General features: G+C 39.5%; 1 protein-coding gene across 1 annotated transcript; it reads left to right on the top strand.

Moving 5' to 3' along the window:
• The first annotated feature begins 280 nt into the window (after nucleotides 1-280).
• cacnb3b (calcium channel, voltage-dependent, beta 3b) lies at nucleotides 281-9,038 on the top strand. The gene is made up of 13 exons (XM_062426540.1): nucleotides 281-325; nucleotides 4,117-4,236; nucleotides 4,405-4,527; nucleotides 4,675-4,796; nucleotides 5,059-5,111; nucleotides 5,463-5,482; nucleotides 5,733-5,813; nucleotides 7,495-7,553; nucleotides 7,777-7,877; nucleotides 8,028-8,179; nucleotides 8,509-8,604; nucleotides 8,747-8,917; nucleotides 9,009-9,038. Exons 1-13 carry the CDS (start codon nucleotides 281-283, stop codon nucleotides 9,036-9,038), a joined length of 1,173 nt encoding a protein of 390 aa, XP_062282524.1.
• The last annotated feature ends 5,986 nt before the right edge of the window (nucleotides 9,039-15,024 follow it).

Below are 15,024 nucleotides of genomic sequence, written 5' to 3'. Positions count from 1 at the left end.
AGAGGAGAGGAGAGGAGAGGAGTAGAAGCTGGTTTATAGGTGAAGAAACCCGCTGTACCAGTATGCAGGCGTGTATACACCAGTGCTGCAGTCAGGGCATCAATTTTGTATAGGAAATGGCTGTTGAGGCAGCGCAGCAACGTCAGCTGTGAAGCACTTAAGCTGATCGCGCCTCCCTCTCTCCCTCTCACCCCCCACCCCCCTGTAACCACGGGCTGAGGGGAGGAGGGTTCCGCCTTTTCTGTGCAATGGGGGGGAAGAGAGCGCTGGTAGCAGAATCATGTCTGCCTCCGACTCGAGCGCTACAGGACTCATCTGTAACAAGGTACGCTGTTGATGTTCCCCTTTCTGTTTAATCACTCTGCATGCAAGCCTCAGCCTCCTCATCATGAGTACCCCGTCTGTCTGCTGTGAGACATCTCTTCTGTTTTTCTCTTCTCCCCTTCCCTCTCAGTCCTGTCTCAGCAGAAGTCTATTCTTGTTCACTCACTTTGCCAGCATCTCCCCACTTCTTCCCTCTTCCCCCGCCCTCCTTCTCCTCATCCTCTTTAGACTTATTGTACATATGAAGATTGTCTGTCTATCTCAGCTCTGTACACTTCTACAGCTCTGGTTTGAACTTGTACTTCACTGGGAGCCCCATCTGTTGAATATCATGGATTTTGATATATAGTTCAACAGCCTTTCCCCCTGTCTTCTTTGAGTCCTTTGAAATATTCTAGTTTAGCTCCATTTTGTTTATCAGATGGTTTTTTGATGTCACTTGGGGTGCACAACAGCTATTTCAGAGTCAAAAATAAAAAAATTGATCAGACTATCTGAAAGTAAAGCTAATTTTTATCTCTCATTTTCTCTGGAACACATATTTTGTATATCTAAATGCATAAAAAAACAACTGGCATGTCAAATATTCTACCTCTGTAAAGGTAAACTGCAGGCATTGAGGCAAGTATGATGTACAGTTGGTTCTTCAATAAAGACATGTGGTTTGTAATGTGCATGCTCCCCTCTGCTGGTGAGACTCTACAACTGCTGCACTGTCATTATCTCATGTTTCAGCCTCTAATAGGACTTCCAGTATGTGAGGGATTTCTCGTTATCTTCCTCATCTTGTTTCCTCGCTTTTACAAGGACGACTGCATCGTGAGATTGTGTGTTTGTTACTGTTGTTTTAGAAATCAAGACAGTCAGAAAAACACAGTGAGCTGCTAATTCTTCCAGACACAAGCTGTTCCAATACTGAGACCTGCATGCCTGTGATTAGATTAGATTCCACTATTGATCCATCTGTTGTGTGGTCAGCAGCAGGATTTTTAGAGTTCAAGCTCTTCAACGAGGCAGAGTGAGTTTGTCTGAATACGTGTGCACTGTGGCTAATATACTTGTTTACTTTTAATGATATGACTGACCATGTTCCAATGTTTTCTCTACAGTTTTTAATAAATATGGATTGTGGAGGCTTGTGAGTGCAGCTGTACAATATATCAGATAACTTTATAGAACTTTCATATAGTTACCGATGCTTGAAATGTTAAATATTTTTGAAACAATAGTGCACCTTTAAAGCTTTTAATATGCATACCCATAATGCTTTTGATGTTGCTGATAGGGAGGATGTTTCAATAAACATTTAGCTTATTTTTAAAAAAATTTCTGTCTCCTAATTTGGTCTCTTAAACAGCAACATATTGGTTCTTCATTCATTCACATGGATAGATATGAGTCTGAAATTTCTCTGTCTGGGAATGGTTTTGAATAACATGACGACATGGCGTTGGTCAGAATTACCAATGAGGTGATTCAAATCTGCATAGTAATTGGCTGTAAAACATGACTGTCAGGCCCTCATACAGCTGAAAGGCACTGAGGACAGACTAACACCAAGAACACATCAGTTTACTACAGGTTATTTAAAACTTCCCACACAATTAAAATAATATTTATTGTAAATTAAAACCTCATAACAGCGAGGCTTTGTAGTCCATTAAATCTCTAAAAAAAAAAAACACAAATCTGCAACTTTGCTATCACACTTTGTCTTAAAAGCTCAGAATTTTACTAAGGAAACATCTGGATTGTAATAATAGTTATAATAATAATAGTTTGGCAACAGGGAGCACCACACTTCAAGTGCTGACAGACATATCAAGTGATTACATGGATTGAAGTCATCAGCTTACAGTACAATTCAATTGTCTGTCAATGCCCCTTTTTATCAGTGCAGGCCACTTTGAGACGCTGTAGTTCAGTAAATGTGGGGAAATATACAAGTTTTACATTGCTCAAAAGCCCCAAACAAGATAGCAGACAAAAAAGCGGAATATTTAGCAATCCTTAAATTCCCTGTGAATCCATGCAGTTTTAAGCATAGCATTGTGATGAGTTGGACTTTTGGAACTGGACAATGATGTAGCAAAAGAGACTGGTGGTCATGTGCTTCATGTTTTCTCTTATTTGTATTTTCTTTTGTATGTGCAAGGGATTTTTTTGTTATAGTCTCTTTTTATCAAGTCAAAACTATATAAAATTGCAATCAGTGTTGGTGCAGGCAATGTACTGATATTTTAAGCAGACTATATTTGAGAACATCAAGCCCCTTCATCCATCTGCGGTTGGGCTATGTGCTCTATGTGCTTTAATTAGGTTTTGTTTCTTCTGCTGGTAGACTCTTCAGACTCGGCTACACCTCTGGCAGGCTTTGATATTCAAATGATATCCACAAACTCTGTGCTGGATTCAGCTAAAACTGTTTTAGGGGGTGGGCAGGGGAAAAGGCAAAGGAGGAATGGAGCTAGGGATGAGGAGGAAAGAGAAGAGGGAGGGAGAGATGGGTGGGGGAGAAAAAAGGTAAAAGAAGGTTGACGTTATGGAGCTATATTTGGCTGTCTTATGTGGGTGCTCCTGTCTGGTATATGAGGAGTCTTTCAGTCCTGTATCCAGCTGGGACTGCAGCCACCAGGGAAGACGCTGATGGAGTGAGAGGACAAATGTAGGATCTGGTGAGGTGAGCTTTGTGAGAGTTTCAACAGTTTGGAAGGTTACGTGTCTATCTGTGTGCTCCAATGGGTTTATATCATTTCTATTGTTATGTTCCATGGAAAAGAGACACAATTTCTGGTTTGCTCTGGGTTTTGATGTTCAGCTGACATATAACTGACACATATTAAATGTTTAGATTTTGAGTTTGAAGCTGAGATTTGTATCTGAATTAGGGAAAAGGCTGTTTGTGTTTTCTTATTTAAGAATTTGTTTGGTCTCTCAAGTTAAATGTCAATGTCCCTGACTGAAGTTTGATTATGTCTGCAATCAACTGCTGGACTGTCTGTTGCCAGTGGTGTGCTAGAAATGTCTTTTACATAGCATATAACACATTTGATATACGTTTTGAAAGTGTCTGTGTGTGTGTGTGTGTGTGTGTGTGTGTGTGTGTGTGTGTGTGTGTGTGTGTGTGTGTGTGTGTGTGTGTGTGTGTATCTGATATAAATTATAGCATCTAGTACCATGGATACTTAAACATACAATCAAAATCCATTTGTCTAGTTTTCATTTGTCACAACTCTACAGCATAACTTGGAGTCAATCAAATACATCAAAAGCTGCACTCACTTCAGTTTTCATTTTCAGTATCTGTATTCTTTCAGTAAGAGTTGTGTCTTTTTTTCTTGGTCAAAAACTGGACTTTTTTCAACATCAGATGTATCTGGCTGAGTGGATTAAAAAGACAACAAGGCTGTGCTGGTTGTTGGTGTTGTTGCAGTTCTCATGCACATGTTCCCCTGAGAGGGCTGCTTTGGAAAGCTGCAGGAACTTGCCGGTGTTGGATCACATGGCTTCAGAAGAGGACAGGCAGGTTCAGAGACAGGTTGAACAAGGAGAGAGACATGGGAGACACAGAGGGAGATGTGGGTGATGTTTTTTGTAGCTGCATCAAAGCTATTTGCTATAGATCACTACTTGTATATTGAACTCACTTGTAAATGACTCATTCTGAGTGAGGAGCAACAGTTGCCTCGAAGTGTTAGGCACTGTGTCATGATGGATTTATCTCCTCTCTGCCTGGGTTGTAACGGCTGCTCTTCTCCTCTCCCTTCCCTGTCCTCTGTTCCTTTTTTTTAGGGTTCAGCCGATTCCTACACTAGTCGACCCTCGGATTCCGACCTGTCCCTGGAGGAGGACCAGGAGGCGTCTCGGCGTGAAGCCGAGCGCCAGGCTCAGCTGCAGCTAGAGAGAGCCAAGGTGAGAGTCTGAGGGACAAAGGTCAACATTGTTTCTTAAATTCACCTTCAATTACTGAAGAGCAGTGTGTAAAATTGCTTTTCAGTAAACTTACGTCATATTTTAGATTCATTAAGAAAATGAATCCTTATCCTTTGGTCCTTTCTTACTTTCTTTGTCTTTCAACAGTCTAAACCAGTAGCATTTGCAGTGAAAACTAATGTGAGTTACTGTGGGGCCCTTGATGAAGATTGTCCAGTCCAAGGTGCCGCCATCAACTTTGAAACCAAAGACTTTCTGCACATAAAAGAGGTGAGAAGCATTAATGTAAGATCACCACCAGTGCAACTGCCGCTTCCATACAACAACCATAAGGTTTTTTATAATGAAATATGATGTCAACATATTTTGTGGCTCAGACACATCAAGACATAAAAGGTTTGCTTCTCTGTCATGCAGAAATACAACAATGACTGGTGGATCGGTCGGCTAGTGAAAGAAGGGGCAGACATCACGTTCATCCCGAGCCCAGTCAAACTGGAGGCCATGAGGATAAAACAAGAGCAAAAAGCAGCAGCAAGGTCAGAGGTCACACAGGTCTTACAGATCTGTGTTTATAAGTGTGTGTTACCACCCCTCTACTTGTCACTGTATCTCTGTCTTTATGTCTCTCTCTGCTCCCCTAATTTACCAGCTTCCTGTCTAGCGCACTCTTTGAAAACTTTGTTTTCCTTGACACAACTAGTTCTTGCTTATGTGTTGCTCTGTTTTGGAAGTCCTTTCTAAATTGCCTCCTGAGGGGATGCAACGCATAATGAAGTTTCGCATTATGTTGCTCTGCAGGAAAGGAGGAAACGCGTCATCTGGAGGCCGGTGGTCCACCCCACCATCTGCAGGTAAGTGGGGCTGGAGGAGTCCCGCTGCTGTATCTGTCTGCTTGGACTGCATGCTCGCACAGGGTCACAAACAGGGACTAAGTAACGTCTGACAGGAAACATTTTATCAACATACTTTGCCATTTATATCAAACTAAGCTAAATGGTTATGAGAGATGACTACTGATGTGAGATCAACTCTCCTAAATTTACACTCAAATGAAACAAACGCTACAGTATAAATGCATTTTTCTCCAGCATGTTTTCTTTGTTAGTACACACTTATGGAGCCTCAAAACTAAGCCCTCTTAGCCAACCTTCTTATTAGCTTTTCTCCTCCTTGATTAATGTTTACTCTGTTTATTCTGAAAGCCAAACAGAAGCAGAAACAGGTAAGTTCGTCGGTGTACCTCTTCATCTGTGTATCACTTTCAAATTTTACAATTTGTTCAAGAACACATCACACATTAATTATACAGCTTCATGTACAGTTTTAGTGCTCAGTACGTTGCTAATGACATGCGATAATGTTTTTTTTTTTCAAGTTTGTTACCTGAATGTGTACATCATGACTCTAAATTCACTTCAACATGTTCTGTATTTTCCACCTCCAAACCCTGTCTGTGCTTGTGGGCTGTGCAGACTGAACATGTACCTCCATATGATGTGGTTCCTTCTATGCGGCCGGTGGTGCTGGTGGGTCCCTCCCTGAAAGGCTATGAGGTGAGACACCCATCAGTATCTTAAGTCTTGCCTTGTGTGTGGAGTAATGATCTCGATGTGGTCAGATATGGAGCTTGTCCTGAAATATTCGAACCAAAGAATTGATAAGGTGATAAAAAATACACCTAATGTAAGACAATTTTGATTATGATAATTCAGTGTTTTCATTGAAGTGTTTAAAGCTACAAAAGAGGGAAAATGAAACAGTGAACAGTCATGCAGTCTGTGTTTCTTTCACCTCAGTTGGAGTATTGGTGTGTATTGCTGTCTGCCACAGTTTCTCTTTTGATACTAACACTACAGGACATCAAAGTCAGACATTTTAAAATCTCAAGCTTTGTGGCAAGTTATTTAAATGCCAAACGTGTGGCTCCTGTAGATTCTGAGATATGAACATTTGCTTACTGTCAATCACAGAATTGATCATGTTTTTAGACATTCTATACATGTTGATTTAATTAATCAAAAATAAATATTAATCTCGTCCATAAATATGACATATTTGAGTGTTTATGCTCAGTCTCATCTGCTCTTTTCTTCTCTGAATTCCTGTTGTTTGTTCCAGCTTAATCTAAACTTTATTTTCTGGTCCAGTATGGACTTGCCTAGTTTGATTTAAAGGGAATCACTCTCATCTCCATTATCCCATTAACAGTAATACTAAACACCACAATAACATCCTGATGAAATTTTTGAGCAAAACAACCGGAATCTTAAATCCATTCTGAGTGGCACAATGCTTTATATACAGTCCTAAAATATGTCCCCTCCTTCTAGACTAAACCCCAGTGACCTGTAGCTTTACATATAGTATAATATGGATGAACTTATATTACAGTTAACATTGATCAATTTTAAAACGTTTCAATTGCGAATGAATCTATGGATGAATATGCTGAAATGTGAAGCATGTAATTGAACAAAATGTCTCTGTGCTTCAACATTTTCTTTCTGCCTCGCTCCCTCCACTGTGACTGCAAAGGCTGTGCGCCAAGCCGTTTGTTTTGTGTGTGTGTCTGTGTGTGTGTGAAATATTTATGCATCGCTCTGGTGATGTGCTTTGGGGATGCTCCAGTGGTGAGAGCCAGCCTGCCTCCTTCTCTCTTTCCCTCTCATTCTTGTTCTATCCGCTTTGTCTCTCTTGTACATATTTTCTGCTGCTTGGCATTATTCTTCAAAATTTGCCTCCTTGTTTTCCTCTCTTTTCCTCTTACTGTTTCTTCATCTCTCTCTGTTAGACTGTGGAGCAGCAACACCGCTGTTCCCTTAACCCCCCTCTCATTCCACAAGCCATCTATTTTTCAGGACTGTTTGAAAATAGACTGCTTCGCTGCATCCTCACAGTGCACATGCAGACATATACAAGCAAATGCAAACTATTTCTATCCATGTCATCCTTCATGATGTTCCTTACCCCTCTGTGCTGCACCATCTTGCTTCATGATGAAATGTTTTAAACATGAAGGCTAGTATATAGTCTGTTTGGTACTATTATATTGTGCTAAACGTGAATGAATGTGACTATTTTATGGTGCCATTTTGGTGATTGTATAAATCTCATTATAAGTAGTTTGTTTAACGCTCACAAATCCAAAGTGAGAGAAAAAAAAAAGTAATAAGGGGTATATTTCATCACACTAGCGCTCCTAACATCTCTCCCTTTCTCCCATCTGTCTCCTAGGTAACAGACATGATGCAGAAAGCCTTGTTTGACTTCCTAAAGCACAGATTCGATGGCAGGTGGGTACGGCTGTCTGGCTGTTCTCTGCAGCTGCAGCGCAGCGTACAGTAACACTGTGACTGAGCTGCAGAGCTCTTGGTGGGATTCTGCCTATCACGTTTCATGGTTGATAGGACACATGATGATGACGATTTATTTTTAGCTGCGAGAGAGTGCAAGTTGGTCTCATCCTTTGAAATGGAACAGTTGTGGATGTGATGTGATAAGACGCTTCTTCTGTAGGATCTCTATTACACGGGTGACTGCTGATCTATCATTGGCCAAACGCTCAGTGCTGAACAAGAAGGCCATAATGGAGAGATCCAACACACGCTCCAGTCTCGGTGAGTGACATGAAAGTTGTCTTTGATCTGTCTTTTTTGCTAAATAAAGATTAATGCCTGCTAAGAATAGATGACACATCTTTTTTATGTCAAGTCAAGAACTGAACTTCAAGTGTCTTGTACAACTTTCTTTCTTTGGTTTGTTCACAGCTGAGGTCCAGAGTGAGATAGAAAGGATCTTTGAGCTGGCCAAGTCTCTTCAGCTGGTCGTCCTGGATGCAGACACCATCAATCACCCAGCACAGCTCCTCAAAACCTCTCTTGCTCCCATCATTGTCTATGTTAAAGTCTCCTCGCCTAAAGTAGAGCACAACTCACTTAAACTTTTCAAAGAAATTAATTCGAGACAATATTTTGGCCTATGTGGTTGTTGATTATGAAATTAGCAATTTTGATAATTGATCACTCCTTTTAAATGTTTTTCAACTGAATGTCTTTGGGTTTTGGTCAGCTATTCTCAGAACTTGCATTTTTTTTACAATTTTTTGTTATTTTATAGACTCCTCACAGCTGTAATCATAACATTTTCTCTACATTACATTACGTTGGTATTTCAGATGATGTATCACGATGCTCTCACTTTATATGACTAAATATCATTTCTTTTGTAACTGTTTGTTTAATCTCAAAGGTTCTTCAGAGGCTGATCAAATCTCGAGGGAAGTCACAGAGCAAACATCTCAACGTCCAGATGATGGCAGGGGACAAGCTAGCTCAGTGTCCGCCTGTATGTCACACCGCTTTGATAATACTCTGAATAAGCTGTTATCTGTGTTGTTTTCCCTTTAAGACCGAGTAGAAACTTTTCACAGACATTGCATGGTCTACCTTTTTTTCTGTGGTCCCTCATGTTATCATTGTCTCATTAGGAGATGTTTGATGTCATCCTGGATGAGAACCAGCTGGAAGATGCATGTGAACACCTTGCAGAGTACCTGGACATTTACTGGCGTGCCACACACCTCCCCTGTTCTGCCCCTGTCAACCCCTTACTGGACCAAAGCGTGATCACCCCACCCTCAGCTAACTCCAGCCAACAGGTAAGACAAACACTCAAACGATGCTCAATTTATTAAAATTTTGCCTGCATTATCAATAACATCTTATCTGCCTCCTGTGTCTGTTCACTAGTTCTCTGAAACTCAAGAGTTGATAGAATGATCACTACCACAGATATAGGTGAGAAGAAATGTGTTTCTCTTTGTATCTCTAACTTTGACAAACTGCAGTTTCTTTTGCCTCTGGTTTTGTCTCTTGAAATGTGCCTTCTGCTCTCCTGCAGGAGCAGCCTGTGCTGTCGGCTGGGGTCTGACTCAGAGGTCATAGAGCACAGGGATCAGGGTGCCACCAGGGGGCAGCAGCAGCCCTCACCTCTCCGCAACCAGCCACCACCTTCACTGGCCACATTTGGGGTGAAGAAGAGAACAAGAGCAGAGTCCCCTGTGATAGAAAGAGCAGGAGGCTGGTGAGCTGGAGGAAGAGGAGAAACAAAAACAGGGTGAGGAGCAGGAGGAGGAGGAAGATATGACTAGCGCCACAATAGACAGAGGGGCCTCCATCTCACTGCTGCCCCCTCGGGAAGAGCTCCCTGCTCCCACCACCACGCGACAACTCAGGGCCGCTTTCTACAGCTGCACGCCTACTGGTAAAAAAACCAGTACAGCAGGGCAGCCACTGCACGCCACCTTCCCTCACCCTGAATTCCACCCTGACCTCGTTCCCAACTCGGTGCTCTCACACTGAAAGTCATGTCCCCACACCTGGCAAAGCTAAGCCAGCCCATGTGTGTTCAGACACCCAGAGGTGGCCGTCTCAGACACAGATAGGCTGATTCAGCTCTCATCACACACACCTGTGAAATCAGTGTACAGTATGATAGCATACAGTACTGTAGCAAAGCTGTCAGTATAACACATAACACGAAAATTAAAAGCTTCCCAGGGTTTCCTTTCTCTGCCCATCTCCAAAGAGTACAGAGAGTGACAGAAAACCAGTTCTGTATGTCTTCCATCTCTACAGCTCTGCGTGAGCTGTAATTCCAATTTAACCAAATGTTTCCTGAAATGCACGATAGTTTCAAACAGAGTCAGCGTGGTGTCACCCGAGTTGGGACCCGCATGGAAAATGAAAACTTTTCTCTTCCTTTATCACTTGCTTTCTTTCCTTGTTTATGCAGTAGCCTTTTTCTAAATTATTTGTTCCATTTATTTTTTTACAGTAACTATGTGTATATTAATATCTATAATTCATATCTTAGCTCTCAGTAAAGCTGATCACATATCAGTCTGCAACATTGATGCAAAACCCATGCATGACAAGCACAGAGTTGCACATCTAGAGTCTATATGCATCTTTGTCACAGCTGTGAATGTATAAGTGCTGGTGTGTTGGCTTTGAAAGGTGGTGGCAAAACCCATCACATAACTAAAATAAAAAAGTAATTCAATATTAACCAGAAAAAAATGAGCTGATAGTTTCCCAAGACAACAAGGTATAAATCACACATAAAACAAATAATATAATTAAAATAAATAAATATAATATATAATAAATGATAATGAATCATATTTAATCAGTTCAACTACAGTAATAATGTACAGTACAGTCACTTATTGGACTGTAGTATGAATTTTATATCCCAAAGAAATTGGTTAAAATTCTTCTCTCTGACAGAATATGATCGTTGAAATATAACTTGTAACATAACAAGCAAAAAAGAAATGTACAACCTCTGGTTAAATGTATGGGGTTATTGGCACCAAACACATCACTGTATAATTTTCAAAGATAATAGATGTACAGATTAAACATGCAACTAAATGTTGCTTCAACATGTGTACTGTATGGGATTCTTGGTGATATTAGCACTTAACTAAGATAAACACATCACTGTAAACCAGATAGTCAGGAACATAACAGTTTTTTTCCCCATATCATATTTATTTTTTACACATTACTGCTACTCAGTGGTGTAGTGGTAACTGGCACACTGTCAGCACACTCAATGTTAGCTCCCAAAGAATGTGTTTGACTGAAAAAGGCAACATTTCGATCCCACCAGTTGTTCATCAAGGTGAATTTAGGTATAAACTGAGCTTCAGAAGTAAATTGCTCTAGCTATGCTGCGTACACTTATATACACCCTCCACTACACACTGTGCCACAATACTGAGAGGACTGTATTTTTTTCTTAAAGGATATACAGATTTTGAACACTTTAACAGATTTATATGGGTTATATGGCATTCCTAATACTGTAAGCCCAGTATATTATTTTATTATGTTTTGGCATAAACAACTAACAGCTAAAAATCAGTACTGGCTTGTAGTAAACCTGGAGGGTGACCTCTGGTGGTATATTTATGTTAGTGGCGGTCTTGTATCCACTGCTTATTTATCTGCCCAATGCAAACAAACTGCAGGATATTCATTAAATATGCATCCAAATGAGTTTAGAAAATGCACAACTGTCAGCCATAAGATTAGCTAAATGTCTTGGCTGCAAATATCAAAAGCTTCCATCCAAAGCCACTAATCATCTCCCTTATTTTCATTAATAATCAATTCATCTCCATTTCACATTGTAGGCCTACAGTGCCCACATTAATGCTAGTATCATGTTAAACTATAGCATTCAGCTCACATACAGCACCACATTTGTAAATAATCTAAAGTATGTGCATGACATATTGTATTCCTTTTTCATCAAAAGGGCTTTTTAGGACCATCCTCACTCGAGCTGTTCACTCTTCAGAGTGAATAACCTACATAACCAATCACATATATGCATTATCAAGGCTTAATTGTACATACTGTATATCCAATATGCAGATATTATTGCACTGATATGACAAATGCTGACAGAAAGTAGAAGGATTTTAGCCACAGCACATAATTCTACATTACCGGTCAAAAGTTTGGACACACTTTCTCATTTAAATGAATATGTCCAAACCCTCGACTGGTACCGTATATTCAATGCCTCAGAAAGCATGTGTTTATATGTATTTACGTCTCTTTTTAGAATGATGCACTGCAGTTATTTAGGGCCACAGTAAAGATTGCTTCCACTGACACCCATATTAATTTCTGAAGGATCAGGTTCGAGATGCAAAACCTCTACTTAATGAAACACAGAGAACAATTTACCTTCTTTGGATTAAAAAAAAAAAATCAGCTCCTATTTGCTTAATTTTTATTGCAGGAAATTTCTACAAAAATTCTTTCCAAAGCACAATTTTTTATAATTATCATTTCTGATTGCGTTTCACTTGCCTAAATTCTGTATGCAATACAAAGTCTAGCATTGACGAGACACTAGCTGAGACTATCAAGATACCTCCTCAGTTATGATGGGTATAGTTGCACTACTATCATTTATATATGTCTGCTTTACAATGCAATAAATGCACTAAACGTTTTGCTGTACCCACCTCCAATACTGAACAAGCTGTCTGGTCTAATGATGATGTCAACATGTCCCGTGGTTTCTGAGAAGTCGACAAAATAAACAATATCCAACAGTGTCTGATGATGATGTGTACAGGGTGCATCTTTGTCAATAGCACATCTGAAAAAGGGGGTGAATAAAACAAGAAAACATTTAAGTAATATTTGTGTCTGATGATTTTATTTCTCCTCAGAGATTCATGATATCACCAACAGAGGGCAGAATAGCATCAGGCTGTAATGATGTTGTAGAATAATCAATTGTATAACAGAATAGATTATAGCTTTTACCTCTCTTCAAAATTCATATTTAACGGATCAGTTCAATCAAACTCCATAAAAAACACATTTTCTCACTTACCTCTTGTCATGTATAAATCCATAGCCTGGTTTTGGCATATATTACTCTTAGATTTTTACCTCCCCTTTTCAATGGAAGAAATACTACCTGTGCAACTGTACCTCTGTGTACTAAGTGTGCAGTGAGGTGTGTTGAGCAACAGGGACACTGTTTCTAGAAAAAATTCAAAAAAATATTGCTGTTGAATATTGTATTTAAATACAATTTCTATTTCGCTAATACCACAAATAAAACCTTTTATTGCTCTTTTTGGAAGCAGGAATGTTCTATAAATCTCCAAACCTGGGAAAATGAAATCCCAAACTACTAATAGGTGAATGAAAAATTCTATTTTTGTAATTTGGGTGAATTTAACCTTTAATTGTGTAATATCTGGCTAACGGTACTCTATGTACTTTTGTTTCTTAGTTTGGGTTTGGCCCCTCGGTTCCACTTTAAGGAAATTTTAAAGGATAGGTTCACAGTTTTACAAATCTCTCTTAAAACAACAGGCAGGTGCCAAAATTAACACTGACATCTGTTTTTCTTCCTGTAATCATTTTTCCTGTTCAGACTGATTACCTCTAAATGTGCTTTCAATGTAAGTGATGGGGTACAAAATCTAGTCTTTGTTTCATGCAACAATGTCCTTAAAAGTGTATCTGAAGATAATTTGAGGTTTCAGCTTTCTGAGTTAGCCTTAACTTACAAAATTACTCTCTTTTTTCTGGACACACAATTTTCTCTTATTTAGCTGCAGGAATTTTGTACTAAATGACTTTGAAGGATATCATTTGACTAATTTGGACAGCTGAAGCTTCATATTAGCTTCAAATAAACTATTGAATAAATGTTTGCACAGAACTTTGGATACAGTCCCCCATAGCTTGCATTAACACTGCATTATAAATGAAGCGCTTATGGTCTGTATGAACAGAAGGAATTATTACAGCAAGAAAAAACAATCTCACCTGACTATTAGGACAGACTTGAAAATATTAGGACAGACTTGAAAATGTGTGACTCTGTCCTTTAATCACATCAACTCCATCCAACACCTTGAGGATGAAACTTAGCACTGACTGTGAACTAGGCCTTATCAACCAACATCATCTCTTAACCTCACTGATGTTCTTTTGGTTGAGTGAGATTAAATCTTCCAGATATACTTGTGAAAAAGTGCAAACTGCTGCCTCATGTTTATCATGTGTGTGAAATTGTTATAATAATAATGGAAATCCTGGGTTACAACACCATCTGCTGATGAGTTTGTGGCAAGAAAATAAGGATGTCTCCCAGATAACATTTTCAAATGACTGAGAATCGTGTGAGAAAGCCAGTGACTCAGCTTTTGTCTATTTTCCTGCTGCTGCAGCATGCTGTCATTCTTTCATTGATGTTAATTACCAACGTCAAATATATCAAGGTGTGATATCCTGGCTGTATGCTCTCTAGCCTCCTCCTTCTCATCCTCTAGTATTAGCCATATTGGAAGGTGTCACTTTTATGCCTGATGATTAGTCACAGCCACCTGTCTCTCTCCCTCTGTCCCATAAAAGGAGTGCTCAAATACATACAGTAAGCATTTATATGTATGCATTGCAGTTACTTTATAAGGGTTTGAGAAAGTTGATAGTCTGCAACTTTTCATCCAGGCTGTTTCTGTCTTCCTATATGGCGTGCATTGGCGATAAATAGAAAGTCAAATACGAATATAAGTTATTCATAGAGCACATAAAAACAACAAATGTTGACTGAGCATTACGGTAAAATAACCCCACAGAAATGATAGTGAGAAACACAGAAAAATGATTAAAAGTGTAGAATAAAACAAATAAAATGTGGATAAAGTCCTGAAAACATGACATACTTGCACAGAGAACAGGTAAATAACAGAAAAAGAGTTTGAATATATTCTAAAATGCCCTGAATCTGGGGGAATTTACCACATTTTTAGAATCATAAAATTGTTTTGCAACAAAGTTCCCCTTCCCACAAGACTGGCATAAAATCATAGCTTGCTCCAATGACAGAGAAGCATTCAATGAATAAAGCCTCAAAGTGCACTTGGTCAGATGTTGTTTTTGTTAATGATGGTAATGACATGCAAAGAACAATACAAAAGATATTTTCTCCATGGTATGCAGACACAATAACCCCCACAATCAGAGCTGTATGATGACAAGACATATCGGGCTGTAACATGCAGACAAGATAAGTCCCAGCATGAAGGATTAATGATACAGGCTGTTTGTGAACAAAATCAAATTGCTTTGACCCGCTGGGGCAACAAAGTGTGAGGAGCTCTGATAGGCAAATATAAGTAAATTTGCACGTAGACTGCCAGACACCAGGGAG

The sequence above is a fragment of the Scomber scombrus genome, chromosome 10 (assembly GCF_963691925.1).
Source record: "Scomber scombrus chromosome 10, fScoSco1.1, whole genome shotgun sequence".
In the NCBI taxonomy this organism is placed as follows: domain Eukaryota; kingdom Metazoa; phylum Chordata; class Actinopteri; order Scombriformes; family Scombridae; genus Scomber; species Scomber scombrus.
The sequence above is the reverse complement of the archived record's forward strand: the minus strand, read 5'-3'. Positions and strand labels throughout refer to the sequence as shown.